This window comes from Phytophthora sojae (genome assembly GCF_000149755.1).
Source record: "Phytophthora sojae unplaced genomic scaffold PHYSOscaffold_4, whole genome shotgun sequence".
Taxonomy (NCBI): Eukaryota; Oomycota; class Peronosporomycetes; order Peronosporales; family Peronosporaceae; genus Phytophthora; species Phytophthora sojae.
The window spans coordinates 7,502,254-7,522,818 of NW_009258118.1; the positions used below are offsets into that span (position 1 = coordinate 7,502,254).

General features: G+C 54.7%; 7 protein-coding genes across 7 annotated transcripts; 4 read left to right on the forward strand and 3 right to left on the reverse strand.

Annotated features, from left to right (window-relative positions):
- Nucleotides 1-1,178: 1,178 nt before the first annotated feature.
- On the forward strand, nucleotides 1,179-1,376 carry PHYSODRAFT_500618 (hypothetical protein; the record flags this gene model as incomplete). The annotated part of the gene is made up of 1 exon (XM_009529794.1): nucleotides 1,179-1,376. One exon carries the CDS (start codon nucleotides 1,179-1,181, stop codon nucleotides 1,374-1,376), a length of 198 nt encoding a protein of 65 aa, XP_009528089.1.
- A 326-nt stretch (nucleotides 1,377-1,702) lies between these two features.
- Nucleotides 1,703-2,331, forward strand: PHYSODRAFT_346436 (hypothetical protein; the record flags this gene model as incomplete). Its single annotated transcript, XM_009529795.1, has 1 exon — nucleotides 1,703-2,331. Exon 1 carries the CDS (start codon nucleotides 1,759-1,761, stop codon nucleotides 2,329-2,331), a length of 573 nt encoding a protein of 190 aa, XP_009528090.1. The 5' UTR covers nucleotides 1,703-1,758.
- A 719-nt stretch (nucleotides 2,332-3,050) lies between these two features.
- Nucleotides 3,051-4,972, reverse strand: PHYSODRAFT_354708 (hypothetical protein). Its single transcript, XM_009529796.1, has one exon. It carries the CDS (start codon nucleotides 4,952-4,954, stop codon nucleotides 3,599-3,601), a length of 1,356 nt encoding a protein of 451 aa, XP_009528091.1. The 5' UTR covers nucleotides 4,955-4,972; the 3' UTR covers nucleotides 3,051-3,598.
- A 1,037-nt stretch (nucleotides 4,973-6,009) lies between these two features.
- PHYSODRAFT_332742 (hypothetical protein) lies at nucleotides 6,010-7,153 on the reverse strand (the record flags this gene model as incomplete). Its single annotated transcript, XM_009529797.1, has 3 exons — nucleotides 6,010-6,483; nucleotides 6,573-6,635; nucleotides 6,731-7,153. 3 exons carry the CDS (start codon nucleotides 7,151-7,153, stop codon nucleotides 6,010-6,012), a joined length of 960 nt encoding a protein of 319 aa, XP_009528092.1.
- Nucleotides 7,154-11,215: 4,062 nt separating this feature from the next.
- Nucleotides 11,216-12,493, forward strand: PHYSODRAFT_499026 (hypothetical protein; the record flags this gene model as incomplete). The annotated part of the gene is made up of 2 exons (XM_009529798.1): nucleotides 11,216-11,305; nucleotides 11,372-12,493. 2 exons carry the CDS (start codon nucleotides 11,216-11,218, stop codon nucleotides 12,491-12,493), a joined length of 1,212 nt encoding a protein of 403 aa, XP_009528093.1.
- A 51-nt stretch (nucleotides 12,494-12,544) lies between these two features.
- On the reverse strand, nucleotides 12,545-14,040 carry PHYSODRAFT_501032 (hypothetical protein; the record flags this gene model as incomplete). Its single annotated transcript, XM_009529799.1, has 2 exons — nucleotides 12,545-13,030; nucleotides 13,093-14,040. The coding sequence occupies 2 exons, from the start codon at nucleotides 14,038-14,040 to the stop codon at nucleotides 12,545-12,547; spliced, it is 1,434 nt and encodes a 477-aa protein (XP_009528094.1).
- Nucleotides 14,041-16,008: 1,968 nt separating this feature from the next.
- PHYSODRAFT_498090 (hypothetical protein) lies at nucleotides 16,009-16,389 on the forward strand (the record flags this gene model as incomplete). The annotated part of the gene is made up of 1 exon (XM_009529800.1): nucleotides 16,009-16,389. One exon carries the CDS (start codon nucleotides 16,009-16,011, stop codon nucleotides 16,387-16,389), a length of 381 nt encoding a protein of 126 aa, XP_009528095.1.
- Between the last annotated feature and the right edge of the window lie 4,176 nt (nucleotides 16,390-20,565).

The following is a 20,565-nucleotide window of genomic DNA, read 5'->3' on the forward strand; positions in this document are numbered from 1 at the left end:
AATCTTCGGCATGACACACACATCTTCGTGTCAGTCCAGGAAGCAAACCTCGAGTCGACTCTGACGAGATACAACGAGCCATTTGCCGCCAGTCTGCCCCAACGCCCCGCCCTCTTAGCTGCTTCAAGAGCTTCGGGCCTTCGCCCCCCCCCCCCCCCCCAACGATTTTTCTGTCCGGCTTCATGTGTGGACTCACGATGAGGTACACCTTGCTACAGTAATGTGTCTGCTCAAAGAACGCCTGATATATATGAAGAGAAAGAGTGTATATTGAATGAGAGGTTTGTCTTGTCACATGCATCTGTCGTATTCACTGATTTAATATACAAACGTATGCCCATCTCTCTTATTTATGACCTCTGATTGGATGTATTCTAATATCGATGTGCTGATTTGCTGTTAGTGACACTAGACCAGTACCCTGGACTGATATGCGGACGCATAGTGGGATTATTTCTTCTTGCATCATATAGGATTTCACCCGTTCTTTAAAGAGACACATTACTGTACATGATCTTCCACGATGATGCGATGCTGTGCGTTTGTTTACCAGGTGCTGCGCTGATCGTCGCATCATCACCTCACTGCGTTTGACTGACGGCCGCGACTGCAGAGCAGTCCGAACCGGTAGTGCTGGCTAAATGCAGTGGAACGAGGTCGGATATTCAACGTAGAGTGACGAACCCCTGCAGCAGTCTACATTACATGTAGCAGTGCTGGGGCAGAACGCCACCATTGCAGCGCTCAACCACAGGCGTCCCCGGCCTATTCGCCACAGTGGTACTTATGATGTTTGCGAATCAACAAGATTCACGCGGTCTGAACATAAATGAGTATGTACTGACTTACTACAAGCTTAGCTCAAGAATACGGTGGAGGTATTCCCGCATCGTGCCACTTGTCGCAGTAGGTCTCGCTGTACACTCATCTAAATCAATGTGTTTGCAGAAGTAGCGCGCAAATCTTGAGAGCTTGTTGTACAGAATTCTGCACGAATAAGGAACGGGTGTACAACTAATAGCCTCACATATTTAATATTATTTTCCAGTCGATGTGGCGATACAAGGTACTGCAAGGTACTGAGGTACTAAGGTGAAAAATCCAGTGCCAATCATCAGCTCTCCACCCTCGTTTGAAAAATGGCGCGCATTTAGCGATCTTACTAGACTTCAAACTACATGTACTGTAGTGGTAGACTCGCACTTTTGCTTTTGCACCTCGCCCCACAAGCCCACCTCCTCCCCCACTCCACCCATTTGACAGCGCTGTTGTGGTGCGAGGATGCCTGGTCAAAGGTTAGTGCTTCGACCATACGCCACTGTTGGAATCATTCCGGACTCGTAGGTAAAGCTGCTCTTCAGTTCATTTTGAAATAACTAAATCAGTACATTGGAAAAGTATACTCAACTGAACATCAATTGATATATTCTGCGTTTTTATATATATCAGGCGTTCCTTACTCGGGCAGATTATTGTACTTCCTGTGCGAGGTACATTAAAATATACAGCCGGGACTAGTGCGAGTCGCGGGCCGCGACTGCAACGTGGTGCAGACTCTGCGCGGATGCTTTTACAAGCGTGGACGCGGCGTCGGACTGGCGGTCTGATGATCCTTCCACGCCATCTGAAAAACTTGGCAGCCCGAGATGGAGAAAATCCACACCTGGCCGCGCCTCACTTTGGCATAGCGAGGACCGGCAGGGGGTGGTCGAGGCCATGCCCCACTCGAGATTTCGACTGTAAAGGCGCAGAGGCTCGATGGCAACCGCGGCGCCGATGCTGCCCCAAGTCTACGGCCAAGCCCAGCGCCAGACGACGGAGACGGAGCCGCTGATCGACGCGCCTGGAAGTCCCATTCGCGCACTGTCGGAGCCGGTCGTGCGGTGTTGGCAGCGGTGGCCGCGCGTTTTGCTCACATTGGGCGCGTTCGTTTACGTGTCGTTGTTGGTCGTGTGGGCGTCTAGCAACTCGGACAAGACCATCGACGATGCCCAGCCCTCTGCAGTCCAAGAAGAGTCACGGGTGCCAGCGAGGCCTTATCCATCGGGGGAAGCAGCACCTCGGCGCCTTCAATGCGTGGCCTGGAGAGCTACAGGCCGGTGCAGACCCAACGGACCCCGCGAGCCCCAGAACGACAAGAAATGCTCCGACTTCATCGTCAACGGCATGTCCGGCTTTTGTGAAGTGGAGGACATCGACACGGGGGAGCGGATCCAGGTCATGCAGCGACACTGCACCAGCTTGAAGGGCGACGTGAAGTTCCGCTGTTCGGACGCTCCGTCATTCGTGAATTATCGCTTCGACGGCCACGCAGCAGTGCAGAAGCTCTAGCCCCCGGTTTCTCCCTGCCTCACGTCACCACTGACAAGGGAGAACCCTCTCGTGACGGCATCGTCATGGTTGTCTACCCAAAGCTCTTGGCCAGCGCTACCGTTCGGGCGCTTCGCGACGTCCTAAACTGTCGACTGCCTATCGAGATTTGGTTCCACGTCGACGAGATCGGCAGCGACTACGCGTTGCTGGCCCCGCTGCAGCAACTCGCCATTTTGGTCGGTGAGGTCTCGTTCCACCCGATGTACAACCCGCGGGCCAAAGGGTTTCTATCCAAGGTGTTCGCTATCTACACCAGCCACTTCGAGCGCGTGCTCTTCCTGGACGCAGACAACGTGCCAGTGCGCGACCCGAGCTTCCTGTTCACGAGTGCCGAGTTCGAGGCGAACGGAGCGGTCGTCTGGCCCGACTTCTGGCACCCAATACGCACGCTCTTCAACTTGCACGCTCGCTCGATGCTCTGGGAGCTTCTGGACACCCCGTTCGTGGACATGTTCGAGCAGGAGAGTGGCCAGCTTCTGGTGGGCCGGTCACGGCACGCTGCTCCATTGGAACTCGTCTACTTCTACGCCTTCCATGAGCCCAATTTCATCGTAAAGCTGGACGTCGTGTACGGCGACAAGGACCTGTTCCGTCTGGCCTGGATGAAGCTGAAGGCTCCGTTCCACATGATCGAAGCGCTGCCAGCCATGGCTGGGCGATCGATCAACGGATCGTTCTGCGGGATGACTATGGTGCAGCACGATGCGGCAGGAGAGGTCCTCTTCTTGCACCGCAACCAGCACAAACTAACGGGTGAGCGTGACGAGAAACTGGAGAAAGAGGCAATGGAGAACAAAGTCGTCCCTCCTGGAGAAGCGTTCGGAGCTCCGCAGCCTGAAGGGTACCCGGATCCCGTCATTTGGACGCACTTGCTGTCGTATCGCAAGGACGCGAGCCGCAGACTCTACTCGGTGGACGCGTATCGCGCCGATCCTCAATTCCCCGAGTGGCAGCCGTGCTATGGCCGACGGTACGTCGAGAAGCAGAAGTTATTCGAGCTGCGGGAGATCGCGAACTTGAGTTTCGCCGGGATCGAGACGGACGTTCGCCGATTTGCAATGGAAGCAGCTCGACTTCGGCATGCTCAGAGCATCGCGTGGGTAGGAGGGCAGCCGACAAACGTTACGCGAGATTGAACACTCGAACAGTGTAGTTGTAGTGACAATAGAGATATCTACCGTCTACATAATTTAGATTTATTCTACATACGCGCTCTCAATCGGGGCTACGTGGTCTTCATGGAGGCTTGAAACTTTTCAAGCTGTTGAGCCCCTTCCATTGCAAAACGCCGTAGGTGGGTCTCGAGCCCTGAAAAGCTGAAGCCGGCGATCTTCTGGGCGTAGAAGTGTTCGTTGCCGCTGATGTCACGCTGGCCGTAGCACCGCTGCCACTCTGGAAAGTCAGGCTCGGCACTGTAAGAGCGAATTCTGTAGTCGATGCGACGTGAGGTGTTGCGGAACGACCACAAGTGCGTCCACATGGCTGGGTCAGGGAGGTTGTCGGGCTCTGGTGGCTCCAAAGTGGGTGGAGGCGTTCGCATCAAAATCTCGCGTTCAACTTGTACAAGTTCGTCGTTCAGCACAACTGGGACCCCTTTGTCGAGCAGCTTCAGTCGAGCCTGCTTGCGCGCTTCAACGTCGTAGTTGATCTCTTGTCGCTTGAGTTTGCCCGTTAGTTTGTTGGAATTGCGGTGAAGGAACAGCACGTCGCCATTGGGGTCATGCTGGACCATTGTCATACCGCAGAAAGACTCATTCACGACCTTGCCCGCCACAGCAGGCGCTGTTTGGATCATGGAGAACGGGACATTGAGCTTAATCCACGCGTATCGGAAGAGGTCCTTGTCGCCATACACGAGTTTAAGCTGCTCGAAATGGTTGGGACTGTGAAACGTGAAGAAATTCACGAGTTCCATCGTAGCTGCATTGCGGCGACGATCAATGAGCAGTTGGCCGCTCTCCTGCTCGAACATGTTGACGTACTGCATGTCCAGCAGCTGCCACAGCAATGAGTCGCCCATGATGTGGAAAATGGTGTACTGCGGGTGCCAAAAGTCCGGCCAGAAGACAGCGCCGGTCCTCACAAACTCCGCCGATTCAAACAGATACGCCGGATCACGCACGGGAACGTTATCCGCATCCAGGAACAGCACCTGGTCGAAGTTGCTGTTGTACACTGCGTGCACTTTGGCTGCAAAGCGAAGAGCTCGCTTGTCTTTAATCTCCCGAAACGTGATCCCGTCTGCTCCATCCTTCTCCGCCAGCTCCTTGAGTGGTTCCAGTGCTCCAGGCACCCTCCTCAACTCGTCCGTTCTGTACCAAATCTCAATAGGCAGTCGACACTTGAGCACCTCCCTCAACGTTCGCACTGAAGCATAGGCGCTGGCCAACAAGCTCGGGTACACGACCATGACGATCCCCGCTTTGGGTGGCCCGTCCTCCTTTACATTAGGCAAATTGAACCCCGGTGCCACCGCTTTCGCCACCGCCTGACGCGCTTTGAAGTCGAAATTTGCGAAGTCCGGCGCGTCCGAGCAGTAGAACTTGGCTCCTTTCTTGACGGTGCTGCACCCGCGGCGCATCACACGGAACCTCTCGCCCGATTCCACGTCCTCGACCTCGCAGTATCCCGAAGCCCCGTCCTCCACCAGGCGGTTGCACGCCTTGTCGTTGGCCAAGTCTCGGGGCCCGTCCGCACTGCAGCCGCTGGTGGCTCGCCACCCGATGCATCGGAATTGACGCTCGGCCGTCGTCCCACCCGGAAGGGGCTGAACCGTCAACGCGTGGGCCTCGGCCGCCAATTCCTCGGGCGTCGCAGCGTGTTGGTTGCTGTTTGTGAAGAGGTGGACGATCGACATCGGAAAACTCTCAGGCGTCCCCGAGCTTTCGTGGACGCTCGAGACGACCCAGAGCAGGACCATCAGCGAGTAGAGCACGCTGCCCACCAGCATCAGCCGCAGCAAACCCGGCCGGCATTTCGGCGGAGCGAGGGGCAACTTCGCGGTCGAGTCAGCCATTGCGTCCACGTGTTCGAGTCCCGAGCCGGGCGGATATGCGAGTGCGGCGAGCGCACGGCAGAGCGGGCCGGCATCCTGTTGCGGCATGAGACTGCAACAGATGACTCGCAATCAGACGGCAGACGAGCCTCTAGCTTGCAATATAGCCGAAGCTTTTATTTCTCTTTGAAGGAACTAAGATACTCGTATTAGCTTCGTAAAGTGCTTCTTTAATGTTAAACAACCTTTTGCGGAGAATAACTGAGGTTTTGAATCGGTGATTGGAGTCTTATGCAGATCAAACTGAAGTTTACGGATTTGATAAAAACGGATACCACGGGTACTGTAAACATGCATGTTGAATTGGCTGAAATGGCTCCCGAAGTTTTGACTTATTGCTTCACCTGCTTGTTCTCGCAACAGTACCGTACTACCGCTGCATCAGTGCTTCCTAGCTTCCATCGCGTAATGGCGCAAGTCCAATTCGATGCCTGAGAAGCTCAGGTCTGCGACCTCCTGTATTTCGAAGGATCGTCCACATATCGTTTGCCGTAGCATGGTTGCCACTGCGGGAACTCAAGCTCAGCACGATACGCGTCGACCTCATACAACGATGTACTCGTGTTCTTCCGGAACGACATCTAATGCGTCCAGATGGCTGGGTCGGGGTACTCTGCCGACTGCGGAGCCATTACCGACTCGGGCGATGGGATCTCCACGTTTTCCGATGTTGACTTCGCTGCCGCCGCCTCCTCCCACCGTTCATCGCGCTCGCCAGTCAATTTGTGCTGGTTCCTGTACAGGAACAGCACTTCACCATCCGCGTCGTGCTGCGCCATTGTCATACCACAGAACGATCCATTGTTCACAGCCCAGCCATTGCAGGGACTGCCGCAATCATGTGAAACGGAGCCTGAAGCTTCAGCCACGCCAAACGGAAAATCTTTGCCACCGTACACAAGCTCCAGCTTCCAGAAGTAAATAGGTTCGTGAAATGCGTAAAAGTAGACCAGCTCCAAAGGTGCTGCATGCCGAGTACGGTCCACGATCAGCTGTCCTCCTTCCTGCTCGAACATATCCACGAAAGAGGTGTCCAGCAATTCCCACAGCATCGACTGTGCATGCACGTTGAAGATCGTCCGTCTCGGGTGCCAGAAGTCCGGCCAGAATATCGCGTCAGTCGTCTCGAACTCAAGACACGCACGGGTACGTTGTCCGCGTCCAAGACTAGCACCCGGTTAAAGTCGCTGTGGTAGATTGCGAAGATCTTGGACAAGGCCCCATTCGCTCGTGGATTGGACATTGGGTGGCGAGCCGCTGCAGTGATGCCAGCATCGCGAAGTTTTTCCCAATTTCATCGACGTGGAACCAGATTTCAATCGGTAGGCGGCACCCCAACACGTCTCGAATCACCTGGATGCTGGCGTATGCACTAGCGAGCACTGTAGGGTAGACGACCATAACAATGCCGTCGCGTGAGGAGCGTTGGCTGTTGTTGGCAACATATGGCAGCGAAAACCCTTTGGCGTATGCCTTCTTCACGACTGCATGGGCGTCGGCGCGAAAACTTGCGAAGTAGGGGACCTCCGAGCAACGGAAAGAGACCTTGCGCTGCAACCCACTGCAGTGGGAGCGCATGACTTGGAAGCGCTCGCCCGAGTCCAAGTCTTCAACCTCGCAGTATCCGCTGAACCGCCAGTGATAGTGTCGATACAGCTCTTGTCGTTGTGAGACTCGCGCGGGCCATCGGGGGTGCAGCTGGCAGTGGCGCGCCAGCCAATGCATCGGAGTCTGCGCCGAGCTGTTTCCCCTGATGGTAGTCGCTTCGGTTCGAGATACAAAGTGTTGTTGCTGTCCAGGAGGAGGTCGTCGATCTCCGTGACTGCGTGAACTGTGGGAAGGACGACGAGCACTAAGACGATGAATAAAATGCATCTTCTCGACTCCTCTATTGTATCCATACGCGAACGCATCGCTGGTCTTCGAATCGCACACTTCAGTACGTATTGCTGGGCGTCGTCGCAGACGACCGAGAATACCGAAATGAAGACGGCGGTGACCTCGTCCTAGTATAACGCGATCCTTTCTATCCTAGGTCATGCCACCAAGACCAGCAACACTGCACTTTCAACGTGTCTCAGTTGGGTGTGCACGCGCCCCGCTCACCGGATTATTATCGCAACTGACATCAACATTTTCCAAACTGACCCTAAAACATCAACTCTGTGTAAGTTACTGGGGGTGCAACCCCCAGACCCCCGCTATAAGAAAACTAACTCCGAGTTGCGGCAACGGGTCCGTTCGCTGGAATGCTTGTCGCTGGGCCCGCCTCCGCAAATACCGCGCGGCCCTGCTTCGCGGGCACCCCGCGCGGGTTTGCTGCGGCTACGCTCCTCGCAACCGCTCACTACCGTTTTCATACACTAGTAATGGAGCACCTCAGTCGCATTGCTGCGTAGAGTTGCTTAGGGGGCCGACACCCTGCAGTGGAATCTCCACTTCAGGCCGACGTCCCGACCCTCTAATTGATCCAATTACTCTTATCAATCACCATGACCATTTTTTGTAGTGTAGTGAAGCAATTTGCTTCAAGCAAACTTAGGGCTACGGGCGTGTTCGCGACCGTTGTAATTTAGATTCTCAGTTTAACCGATGCAGGTCATCAAACCAATAAGCAATTAGCAACACTGGTGGAGCTGCATGATGAAGTCTTCATTATCAGCAAATACCAGAGGTCCGAAATAATAATTGCGATCCAATAAATAATTGGGTTTGTAATACTAATTTTTATTATTGGAGATCAACGGTTCCAATACAATACAGTATTATACCAATTATTGACAATTAATACGATAAAAGGTTGCACGGGCGCCAAACATAGCAAAGTACGTCATAAAATGATAGTTAGGTCTACATAGGCAACGATTAAGGTGCAGTAAAAGCCATAATGGGCAATCAACATCTTTAGAAACCAATATGTACGCAAGTCAGAACATCAATGACGTCCAGATGTAGTGAATCCCGCCGAACACATCACATCAGGCGACGGCAGCGGATGGCAATCTTCTAGGGACTTGAGCTTTATGTTTTGATATAGTGTGTACGCCTTTTGAGGCAATTGTAGGAGAAAAAGCGAAGTGGGTCCGCGAAGCAGTTGATCATACAAAATGCTTAGTCTGTAACGTCATATCAGGTGCACACACTATGAAGTGTGTCTGTGTGAAGCTTGACTGGTCATGATGCGGTGAACCCATTACCTGTGGCTGGCGTGGGTCACCGCCGCGACATGCTATCGAGCCCTTAACTGCGGTGATACCAAGGTGAAACCCTGGAATCTACTACACCAGATTAACGATATATAGCAAGATCCAGATATATATCGCTCACGTATTACTACCGGTAGGTTGTTTAAGCATCCACCATGCAAAGATTTCTAAAGCAACACCCAAAAAAGTGTTTCTAAACGACTCTGTAATCATATGACGCACAGAAAGTGGTTTATTTCATTTCTACTCTTCTGTAGAAATGCCTCAAATTGAAGAGCAGTATATTTATATTGCGGCAATTTTTATTATTTCTCCTTGCTGAATTGTAATTTTTATTACGGTCTGATCTCGTACTCAATTCAATATAGTACTGTATTTTCGGACCTCTGGCAAATACTCTCTGCCGCGAGATCAATTACACACCAGCAGCAAGAGAGCACTAAATTAGTGCCACGAATGATGCTGGACTATATCTCGCGAAACCCTAGATCACGGTTAACCGCAAGGGTGAACTGCAGCACCAGTGGTTCAAGATCAATTAGTGGTAGCCGACAGCCCAAAGCAAATACACGTAGCAAGGGATAGTTGTTGTTAAAAGCTATAATATTCAGTTTCGATTTTCCAGCGTACTCATCAATACAGCATCTCGGCTCCCGATGCCCGCCGTACTTCCTCTCTAGTGCTACCATATCACTTTACACAATTTAAAAATGTTACACTATCCCAAGATTATCTATTCTATCGGCAGCAAGTGGTTGCGAGGAGCCAAAGCACACCCGCGCGGGGTGCCCGTGAAGCATGTCCGCGTAGTAGGGCCCAGCGACCAGCAGGGCAGCGCGTCGTTGCGGCTTGGAGCTAGTTGCGTATTAATATACAATTAGTGCGTGGTGTGGGGCCCCAGGGTATAAGGAGGCCACCTGCATCACTGCCAGGAGCTATCCTGTAGGCTACAGGCTATCGCTAAACGAGCTAGAGTATTGGGACATGGTGAGCTCTGCGTAGCACATATCCATGCAGGCAAGTTGAAGTGCACTCTCTTTCAGCAATTCCACCCTTCCCAGCACTAACTCACTCGTAGTAATGGATGCAAGCGCTGACTTGGCACTCTAAATCAGAGTGAAGCCGAGGACTTGGTGGCGTTTTTTTTTGCGCTCTGTGCGATCTAAAGTGTAGCAATTTATCTAAACCCGCGATTCTGCCTGTTTGATTAGCGTTTATCGTCGAGGCTAAATCGTGTCTCCCCACTTTAATGGCATCGACCCCTTCTCAGAAGGGGTCACTCCAGTTTTTACGCAGTAAGGCGCTTCAATGGATCTAGAGAGAGTTCTTCTTCAACCATGTTTTTCTGCGCAATTTTTGGCCCCGGGGAAGCGATTCTAGATGTAAACCCTAACCGTTCATGTCTCAGATTAAGAGAGGTAAGTAAAGAGAGGTAAGAAATAGAGTAAAGAGGAGTGATAGATGATTATAAGTGGGAACTTCGTCTCCAATTAAGGAAGAGAGTTGATGTTTTTAGGGTCAGTTTGGAAAATGTTGATGTATTTGCGGTCAGTTGCGATAATGAGCCCCCGCTCACCTGATCCAGCATTTGTATCCATTTGATCCCGGGATTGTGGTGACGACCACGAGCGGCAAAGCAGTGCTTTGAAAGCACATGCTCCATGTAGGGGACGGGCCGATCATTTGCGTCGTTTGAGCCTTCGGACAGAACAATCGCACTGTGAATTCCTTCTCAGGGCATACAGTATTGGGCTGCCGTTGCCGCAGAGTAAATGCCGTTGCCATCCTCCTTGCGACTTCTCCAAAGCCTCCACCGTCGGCCCGAGCGGCCAGATCCTGTCCAGATCGGGCAATGTACGTCTCGCTCGGCTCGGAAACAATGCATTCCTCGCTGTCAAAAGCTGAACTCCGCTGCATGCAATGGTGCCTGCAGCACGCTTCAGCTGTTCCTGGTGGACTCTCGTTGCAACCTGACCATCTCTACGCTTTATCCCAAGCACAGGCATTAGATTGATTCGGGAATTACGAAAAAGTTTCGGCTCACTCGCAGCCAGCTTATCCCGACGCCACACCGTCGAGTCGACAGTCCAGACCTCTCGCTCTGCACTCAACGATGGAGCCACGGCGCGAGTCAAAGTCGACGAGGGGGCTACGCTGGCAACAGGCGCTGTTGGCCGTGCTGTTGCTCAGCAGTCTGTTGTATGCCAGCTTTATTCTGAGCTGGACTCTGCGGGACCCCGACGCGATGCAACGGAGACCCGCCGCCAGCATATTCCAGCGCAACAAGCAAGGGTCCGAACTGTCAAAAAATGCTAGCGAGGTCGAGGCAACCGCCGATAGTTTGCTTCAAGGCAGTGAACGGGTTGCTAACACCGCGGAGCTCAGCGGTGTTGCGGATTTCCCGTCGAACATCTCGCAGACTCGATGGTTGAGGTGCATCGGGTGGAGAGCTACAGCGGGCTGCAATCCGAGCGGAAGGCGAGTACCTGAAAACGATGAAGACTGCGACAGGTCAATACCGCCGGGCTCGTCGGGCTACTGCGAAGTCGAAGACCTGGACTCCCTCGAAAGGTTCATGGTGATGAAGCGGACTTGTGCCGACACGTTCAGAGGAGCTTCAATTCGATGCAGTGACGCGCCGGGGTTCGCCAACTTCCGCGCAAATGCGCAGGTAGCTGTGGACAAGGCGCTGGCCCCGGGATATGCATTGCCGAACACGAACCGCACGGACCCGAAGTTGCGTCAAGGCATTGTCATAGTGGTGTATCCGGAGCTGGTGGCCAGCACTTACGCCACTGTGCGCGCGCTTCGAGACGAGTTAGGTTGCTCGTTACCGATTGAGATTTGGCTGCGCCGTGATGAAATGAACAAGGTACCTGGAGTGCTCGAGCCGCTCTGGGATCTGGCTAGGAACAAGTCAGGCGGAGAGATCACCTTCCAGGCGATTCGACATCAGCACGCGCTTCAGTTCAACTCCAAGATCTACGCTATCTACCACAGCAAATTCGAGCAGGTGTTGTTTCTGGACGCTGACAACGTGCCTGTGCGAGATCCGAGCTATCTGTTCTCGACACCCGAGTTTGTGAAGACTGGCGCCGTCTTCTGGCCCGACTTCTGGCACCCCGGCCAAACTATTTTCTTTATCAACCCGTCTTCATTGGTCTGGCAGCTGCTTGATATGCCATTCGTCGACATGTTCGAGCAGGAGAGCGGTCAGCTACTCATCGACCGCAAGCGGCATGCGGCTCCACTTGCGCTTGTGACGTTTTACGCCTTCCACCAGCCAAACTACTTCAGACGTCTCCACTTGGCATGGGGCGACAAGGACCTCTATCGCTTCGCGTGGCTGAAGCTTGGCGCCTCATTCCACATGATCAAAACTCCTCCTGCTGTAGCAGGCGAGCTGAAGCGGGACTTGTTCTGTGGGATGACAATGGCCCAGCACGACCCCAGTGGAGACGTTATCTTCCTACACCGGAACCAACTCAAGCTCACAGGCGAGGCGAAGCTCCAAGACTTTGATCCCCGCTTGAAAAGCGCGCTGGCAACCGTACCTCAGAATGCTGCACAAGCTACCGCCCAAGACAACGGATACCCGGACCCTGAAATCTGGACCCACCTCGTTTCCTTCCGTGACACCTCCCCGCGTTCCGAGTACATCATCGAGAAGCATGTCTCGGTCAATAAGCTCACCGGTATACAGCGATGCTTCGGCGGCCGCGAGCTGCACAAAAATCCAAACTTCTACACGCAGGAGTTCACGGATTTTAGCTATGCCGAGCTAGAATTTCACCTACGCCGGTTTGCAAAGAAAGCAGCAGAACTCCGGCAGCGAAAAATTAGTCAACCTGCAACCTAGCTTAATTTACGCGTCTATTATGTCGTCTACAGCATGAACATCGCTCAGAATCTAGCTGCTATACGTCTCACAATTCTCTGAAGACCCAAGTACGCCCATCGCGATGCCCAGAAAGTGAAGACGGCGACGCAGGAGGTTCTGAGAGAAATTATCCGGCAACGGAGTAGCGCCCAAACCCACGAGACACTCCGTGTTAAATTTCTTACCAGGGTGCGCGAACATGTTCACTGCCCGACGACGTTGGCGAGGCGTCATCTGCGTCGGGATCGTGTTGAGCAGATTGTTCTGCTTGGCCTTACGAATAAATCCGATGCCCTGGGGGTACGGGTCGATAAGCGCTTTGCCGTTCATGTAGAGAACTTCTGGCTGACCGTCCGTTCCAGTGTCCTCCACTGGCATATACTGGAGAATGCTACCGCAAAGGGTATCCGGGTGGTTCTTTAGGTCTTCGTTGGGCATTGAGTCCACGCCACTGACTCCCCATGGTGAGAAGAAATTCGGTGCATGAGCCAGCTCGAACGCTAACCAGAACGTTTCCTACAGAGAAATGGTGAGGCCCCATACCACGATAGAACACAATAGAGATCAGCTTACTGTACCTTGTCTCCCCACGAGTACGTGAACCGAAATCGTTCCTCAGTGATAAACCAGAGCATGATGTCCATGACAGCCTTCCCGGCACGCTCCTTGTCAATAAGCACCATGGACGAATCCATCTCGTGGATTGACTTGGACTTGAAGGCAAACGTGTTGAACATGTGCCGTGACGGGCCGAATCCCCGGGGCACATTGAATCGGGCGTAGTCAAACTCGTGCAGTAGTTTATGGAGGTACACCTTCCCTGTGTCGTTTCCTGTGAGGAACCTCTTGTTGGTGATGACGCGGTCGTAGAAGAACGTTGTGCCGGTGTTCACGTATCCTTCGAGACTGCGTAGAACCGCCGGGTCCTTCATGATCACGTCGTCCACGTCCAGCAGCATCACGTGCCGCACGTCCGTGTGGTACATGGCGAGCGGCTTGATCCACCAGTTCCGAAACTTGGCTGTCATGTTGGTGGAGATGACGCCGCGCGTCGAGAGATCGGTGCACACGTCGACAAGTTCGACGCGGTTGTCGAGACGGAAGAGCAGCTCAACGGACTTCTGGGATAGCTCTTGCTTCCCACAGTGATACACTTGAATGAGCTCTCGGTTACCAAGGCAACGCAGTTCTCGGATGAGGGACAACCCCATGTTGAGCATGGCGTCGTGCAGACACACCATGATTCCACGCTCGCGGCCGACGCTCCTGTCAAACGTCTCGCCTCGACGGTAGATGGCAGACGTCGGGTGTGAGGGCTTGGCGACGCTGTCTTTAAACGCGGTGGTGTCCATTTTCCAGTCTACCTGCGAGCGGTTGTACGCGCTGACTCCCAAGCTGTTGCTGAGGCCGACGGAGGCGTTGGTGGCGAGCATAGTGTTGACATAGATGGTCGTACCGAGGACGCTGGCGATGAGTATCAGAGCCAGCAGAGGGGAGCGCGCGTTGCGGACGAAGGAGACCTTCATAGGAGAGCTCTCAGAGGCTGCTGGTGCCTCTTTCTGTGGAATAGCCATCGTGTCCAGTGGCCTATTACGTGAGAACCCCTAGTTGTAAAGTGTGTCGAGATTCCGTAACCAGACCAGGTGACGCATAGATAGAGGTATGTGATTGGTCAAAAATAAGGCTTTGAAGTGCTTTTGCCAGACGGCGGCTTATGGACCGAGGAGTCCTGGAGCTTGAAAGCGCTCATTAGTTTTTTCGTCTACACCTATTTTAATAGGTATTGAAAAGTGCATTCTCCTACATATTACCACCACTGGACTAGGTGCAATTCCTCCCCAGCAGGTGCGGGCACTTAGACGCCGCTGCTGGGCACCTTGTCCATCTCCTGCTGCTCGCATTGCCTTCCCGCTCTGGGACTCCGGACGAGCCCGTGCTCCTGTCGGCGTTTCTCGGCGACTGGACCACGAGATGGCGCGTGCAACAACCTCAAATACAAAGCTGTTGCTATAATATGTCTTAATTGAGCGCAACGAAAGTTCACAGCCCGCCTCTGCTGCTAGCAGCGAGCAGACCAAAGACGTCGTATCCGCGCTCGCGATCTTGGTCATATGACTGCAAGTGCCGTGCGTGGCAGCTCTTGGGCCCCAGTACCAGGACGACCGCCACTGCTCAGACCAGTTAGCATCGAGTCTACTGAGTGAGTCTACCGATTGATAAAGTAGTTTTCATGACCACAGGGTCTGCTGTGACGGCTTGAGGTCTTGCCCAAATTGCCACCTTGTCCCGCCTAGATTGGCGCCTGCGTTCATGACGACGAAGGCAGCCATCGCAGCGACGGTATGCTGTTCCCTTGTGCGCCCGCCGTGCGAGAAGTGGGCGAACATTTGAGCCAATCAAACAGGCAGAACCAGTGTAACGAACCCATGCTACGCTTTCACTGTTAAAAAAGTTGATACACCATCGTGTTTGGTTGTATCGTTGTATTGAGCTGATCAAAATTGTTATGAGAAATGGTAAGCCGAGCTGGTTACGCCGGAGTACAAATCCCTATACTGAAGTTACTATAGTTGGCGATTGTTCGTTGATTATTTGTTTGGATTGCCTCAAGATGGTGACACATGGCTGCCACCGGGTACGGATTTGATATTTATGTGCATTTCCTTTGATCGATAGCGCAGTCAGGCTGCAACTGTAGTATCTGAAGTAGACGTGTTTCGCCTTGTACTGTAGATTCACTAGGTAACGTTCAACGGACGACCGACGCCCTGATCAAGGTCGCCACCATAAAGACGGCTTCATCGATCCTCCATGACGAGAACGCTAATGTGGATCATGCAATATGGTATCGCATTTTTAGCATAAACAGCGAGCAAGATAATACTCCAAATAATACTAAAACATTTCCGAATGAAGAAAGCCAGTACTACAACTGTAAGTCAAATGTTTAGTGGTGTTATAAACTGTAAGGTTAACTGTTATAAACTTTAGATATGTGACTTTTAAAGAAGCCACATATCTAAATGATATTTACGGTAAACTATATTTTCACCGAGCACATCATGAATTACTGGATACTGTACAGTAGCATATCATCAGCTCAAAAAAAAGATCATCGATTCTGGTAGCTATTGTATGGATGAATATAGTGGTCTTTCCGACAGAGAGACTGGCAGGATTGTGACTGGGCCTAATCAGTTCGCGTTTTGACCAATCACGGAGCTTCAATAGTGTAGTTTTGGCAAAAAGGAGATAATAGGGGTAGGTTTCCGGTTCCGACACTTTCCGACAAATATTTGTCGAAATCCACACAGTAAAATGAATATGTACATACAAATGTCAAGTAGTTAACATATTTTTTAAATATTGTCATGGCTCTGACAACTAGGTTTATTCCTAAGGTAGGAAACCGGTCGGTGGATAGGATAACCAGTACGTAGGCTTTGCGTTTGACCACACAATTAAAAGAACCAAGCAGTAGCAGACGAAGCAGCATGAGCTTAGCTGCCTTCGTTCCTACGAACACGCAGAAGGCGCGGAATACTGCCGTCGCCGCATTCAAGCGGATGTTGGAGGAGGAGAAGGTTAGCCTTGAGTTTGTCGAGGCTAGCATTCTCTTGGATGCCTCCGGCAAACGTGTAGCAGCGACGATGGACCGCTTTGGCTTCTACCTCGCAACCAACGAAGGTAAGAAAGGTAAGTTAGCCCGCAACACGTGTCCCGAGTCGGAACGGCTCGGACCGTTCCAACTCTGCGTGGGCGACGATGAGTGCCTAAGGTCGTCCACTTGCTGTGGCCGCGGGCGAGAAGTAGTGGGCCGTGGACCGAAGGTGGAGACCCGTGGGCCGCTACCTAGAGGTATCTTGGAGGGATGATGTGCCTCGCAGTGTCGTGGCGGGACTTCGGGGACGGATGGCGTGTTGGACGGCTTTGAGGGCCGTCAAGGTGAACGGATCAAGTCTTTGGGAGGTGGTGAGCGGGAACGGAGTCACCCGAAGGCACTGAAACGCAAGGATCTGCAGAGGTAGAGAGGAAGCGTTAGGAGTAGAAGGAAGGTCAGTCGTGAATTTTGCTTAAAAGGACCACACATTTTGCTTAGTGATCTCCTTGCTATTTGTGCCCCATAAACCTATAAGCACAGGCAGCACTTACTACTCCAATACAGCGGCGGCCGGCCCCAAACCGGTCCGACCAAGCGACTCGCGACACGTGGTGGAGAAGCAGGGTAGTGTTGCCGACTGTGGAGTGAACAGTGCTGAGAGCCTGTGCCCGGAAGTGAACAGAGTCAATAGCCGAGCGTCTGGACCTGGTGACTGGACGTGTGACCCCCCCCCCCTCCTCGTGTTTAAAGTGTGCCAGGGAAGGACCCAGGAGTCCGCACACGAGTACACGCCGCGCGGGAAAAGCGGCGTCGAGGAGCAGTGAGAGGAGCGATCCAGGCCGGTAGGACAAGGGAACGGTAACGTAGACACAAGAGCCAAGTGTACAGGGTCAAGAGCAAGAGGTCAAGTGAACAAGGAACGGTAAACTGAGAGTGAACAAGGAACGGTAATCTGAGAAGAAAAGATGCCAGGAGGACAAGGAGGAAGAGGTGGTAACGCTGAGGAAGCAGCACGCCGCCGGGCTGAACAAGAAGAAAGAGCGCGTTCAGAGCGTGCCGCGCGGGCCGAAGCAGAGCGTGCCGCTCGAACCGAAGCAGAGCGTGCCGCTCGAGCAGAAGATGAGCGTGCCGAACGACATCGGCAGAGGCCCTCGACACCGGCTTCCGGGATGCCGATGATCGGGATAGCGTCGCCGCCGTCCCAGCGACCGAGGGCCCCGCCGCCGCCCAGCCAGGCTGGAGCGGGCGCGCCGGGCCCGGTTGAAGAGGAATTGAGGAGTCTGGAGCAGTGGAGGAAGACCGCTGAGTATGCTGAAGAGTGAGCGTCCGTGTCGGATGTGATGTGTGAGCTCCGGGAAGATGATGAAGACGAGACTATGAAGAGAAGGAGGCGGTCAAGACGGAGACCGCGACTGGAGTCCAGCCGGTGACCTCGGCTGGAATGAAGACGGAGACCGTGGCGGAGGTCAAGGCGGAGCCCACCGTGAAGGGCGCGCTGGAGCCACCGGTCTCGAGTCCGATGGGACGGTCGAGTGTGGGGCAGCCCTACGCTCAGCCGACGGACTATGGGTACGACTACGGGATGTACGCCGACGACGAGGAAGACTACCACGACGCGATGGAGGAGCCGGTCCCGACGCAGCGAGGCCCGAGTGGGTTCATCACCCGCTACACGGGTCCCAAGGCCCGCCGAACGGATCGCCCTGCCTTCGGATGGAGCTGGAGCGCTCAACATGGTTCGGGGAAGGGCCCCGAGTATGGAGGATGGAGTGGGGAGCGGAAGCGCGGTGAAGTCGCCGACCAAGTCGCCCCCTCCGATGAAGAAGTTGCAGTTCGCCGGCGGTCCGGCCGGGTTCTCGAAGCCGGTCGGTGGCGGAATGCCCATGCAACCTACAACGGGCCCTACGGCAAGTTGGACGCCTGGAACGGGTACGGCTCCGCCGGCTCCGACGGCTGCACCGTCGACGAGTTGGCGCGGTGCCAGTGGACTTTCGCCGAGTGCCTACAACCTGTCTACGATAGTCTCGCACGCCGTGAAGGTGCTGCCGATGTTCCATTCGGACACGGCCACGGTGGAGAAGGCACTGGACTTCTGGGAGCTCGTCGAGGACCACACGGACGGTTTCCCCGACCGGTCCAGACTGCTGGTGTTCCGTCAGAAGCTGCGAGGCCGCGAGGCTGACCGGTGGTGGAACAACTCGAGGATCAAGTCGTTCAGGACGCTCAAGGTGCGGTTCCATAACCAGTTCCTCAGCCGGACGGCTGACGAGCTGTGGGAGCTGCTGGAGAACACGAAGAGGCAGCGCGGAGAGTCTGTGGAGGAGTAGTCTCGGACCTGTGCGAGTCCCTCGACTACCCGAATCCGCAGATGCGGTACCAGCTCTTCCGCCGAGGACTGCGGAACAAGCGCATGCTGGCGACCTTGGACGCGAGTCCCGCGTCAGACGTTCCGGAGGCGTGCGAGTGGCTCATGTTCAAGGACATGCACCGTCCGATCGAGGAGGACGACGAGTTCTCGGACAGCGAGTCCAAGAAGAAGAACAAGAAGTCGGAGGAGGCCCCCGCGACGACTGCGGTAGAGGCCCTCGCTGAGCAGATGAGGTCGTTCATGGAACAGCAACAACAGTGGCAACAGCAACTTATGCAGCGCCAGTGGCAGCCGCCTAGGTCGCCTCGCAATCGAGCGCCGGTAGTGGCCGCCACCCCTGCCACTCAGCCCGATGGAAACGGTCGTGGGCCAGGGAACGCTCAGCCATTCCGAGGCATTCGGATGGGCGATGATAGTCGCACGCAGGATGGTTCGCCTGTGTGTGGTCGCTGTAACTTCATGGGACATGGTCGCGCTACGTGCAAGCGCGCGTCGATGAGCTGCCGGCGCTGTGGCGCGTTTGGTCATATCGCAGTCGAGTGTGACAGGCCCCAGAACGGTGGAGGCCAGACTGCAGCCGCTAGGGGTACTCAAGCTCCGTCTGGTTGTGTTCTCTGCCAAGACGCGAGCCACTCCGTGATGCAGTGCCCCGTGTTGGCCGCGCTTCGTGATGCGACTCCGAGTTTGTTGAACGCGGCCGCCCAGAGCAATCCGACCCCTCGACAGTGACGGGGGCGGGAGGAAGGAGAGGAGGGAGCCACTCCTTTCTCTAGTCTAGAGGATGGCTCAGGGGGTGATCGTAGGAGGCAGGCGAGACGAAGGCGTTCTGCGGTCACGGCGAGGAAAACGGTGGACAAGGTTGTGAAGAATAGTGTGAATGAAGGGAGCGTCGAAGAGGAACGCGTAGATGCGCCAAGAGCGGAAGTGGAAGTTGAGACGGTTGCCGGGGCCCGGGAAGAGTGGATTGTACCCAGCGGCGTCTCCGTCGAAGAAGAATATGAACGAGAGCAGGGGCGGACGGTGTTGTCCGTGCGGGAAGAAGGTGAAGCTGAGTGCTGGACAGAGTTGTCTGTGCACGGCGAAAATGAGGAAAGCGTGGCGGAAGAGCCTGCATATTGCTACGAGGAAGAAGCGGCGTGGGCCGTTGCGAGTGACGAGAAGGAGAAGATGTACCCTGCGGGGAAGACGGCGACCGAGGAGAGCGCCGAGCAGGACAAGCCGAGTGCAAGGGTGAAGGGGGCGTGGGCCCATGATGGGGCCGCCCTCGATGGTAACGATGAAGAGACTAAGGAGGCCGAGGCGACCAAGCTGGACGCCCCCGCGGGCGATGGAGACCCCGCGAGTGGCCCAGCCCGCAGCCCCGAGCGTGGAGTAGGCAACGAAGAGGGGACGGCGGCTGAGACCGTCGACTCGGCGTACGACGAGGACCGGTCCGTGAGGTCGGAGTAGTCGGCGTACTCCGAGGAAGAGGAAGTCGACGGTGATGTGTTCTATGCGGCCAGTGCGGACGATGAAGCGTTCTGTGCTGCGCCTCCGAGCGCGAACATACCCTACAAGGTGCCCACGGAGGAGGTGCCGCCGCCGACGGAGTTGAGAGCGGTGCCGAGGTCAGTGACTGCGGCCCCTTTGCGAAGCATCCTGAAGAAGGAAGGTCCCCGTCCGCGTTGGATGACGGAGGGGCCCTCCTTCGAAGGGTGGGGCGACGCTGTAGATGTGGGGGACACACTGTTCGCCGAGTGGAACGACGACGGAGGATCGTCGGACGGCGAGCACATCACCGAGGAGAACGTCAACGTAGTCGTAGGGCCCGAGCCGGTGGCAGGGCCCGCCACCGAGTTGGCTGTCGCCTAGGAGGACCGAGGCGCTACCGCCGAGAGCAAGGAAGTACCCGAGAGTTCCGAGGTGGTCGAGGCGGCCGAGGACGTTAAGGAGCCGCCCCGCCACGCTCGTCTCATCACGGACGAGGAGCTGGACGCCATGGAGTGCGAGGCGCCGAAACCCTCCGTTCCAGGCATCACTGAGGAGCTCGAGGAGTATGACAAGTAGCTGGAGGACAGGCTCCACCCCCTCGATGAAGTGGAG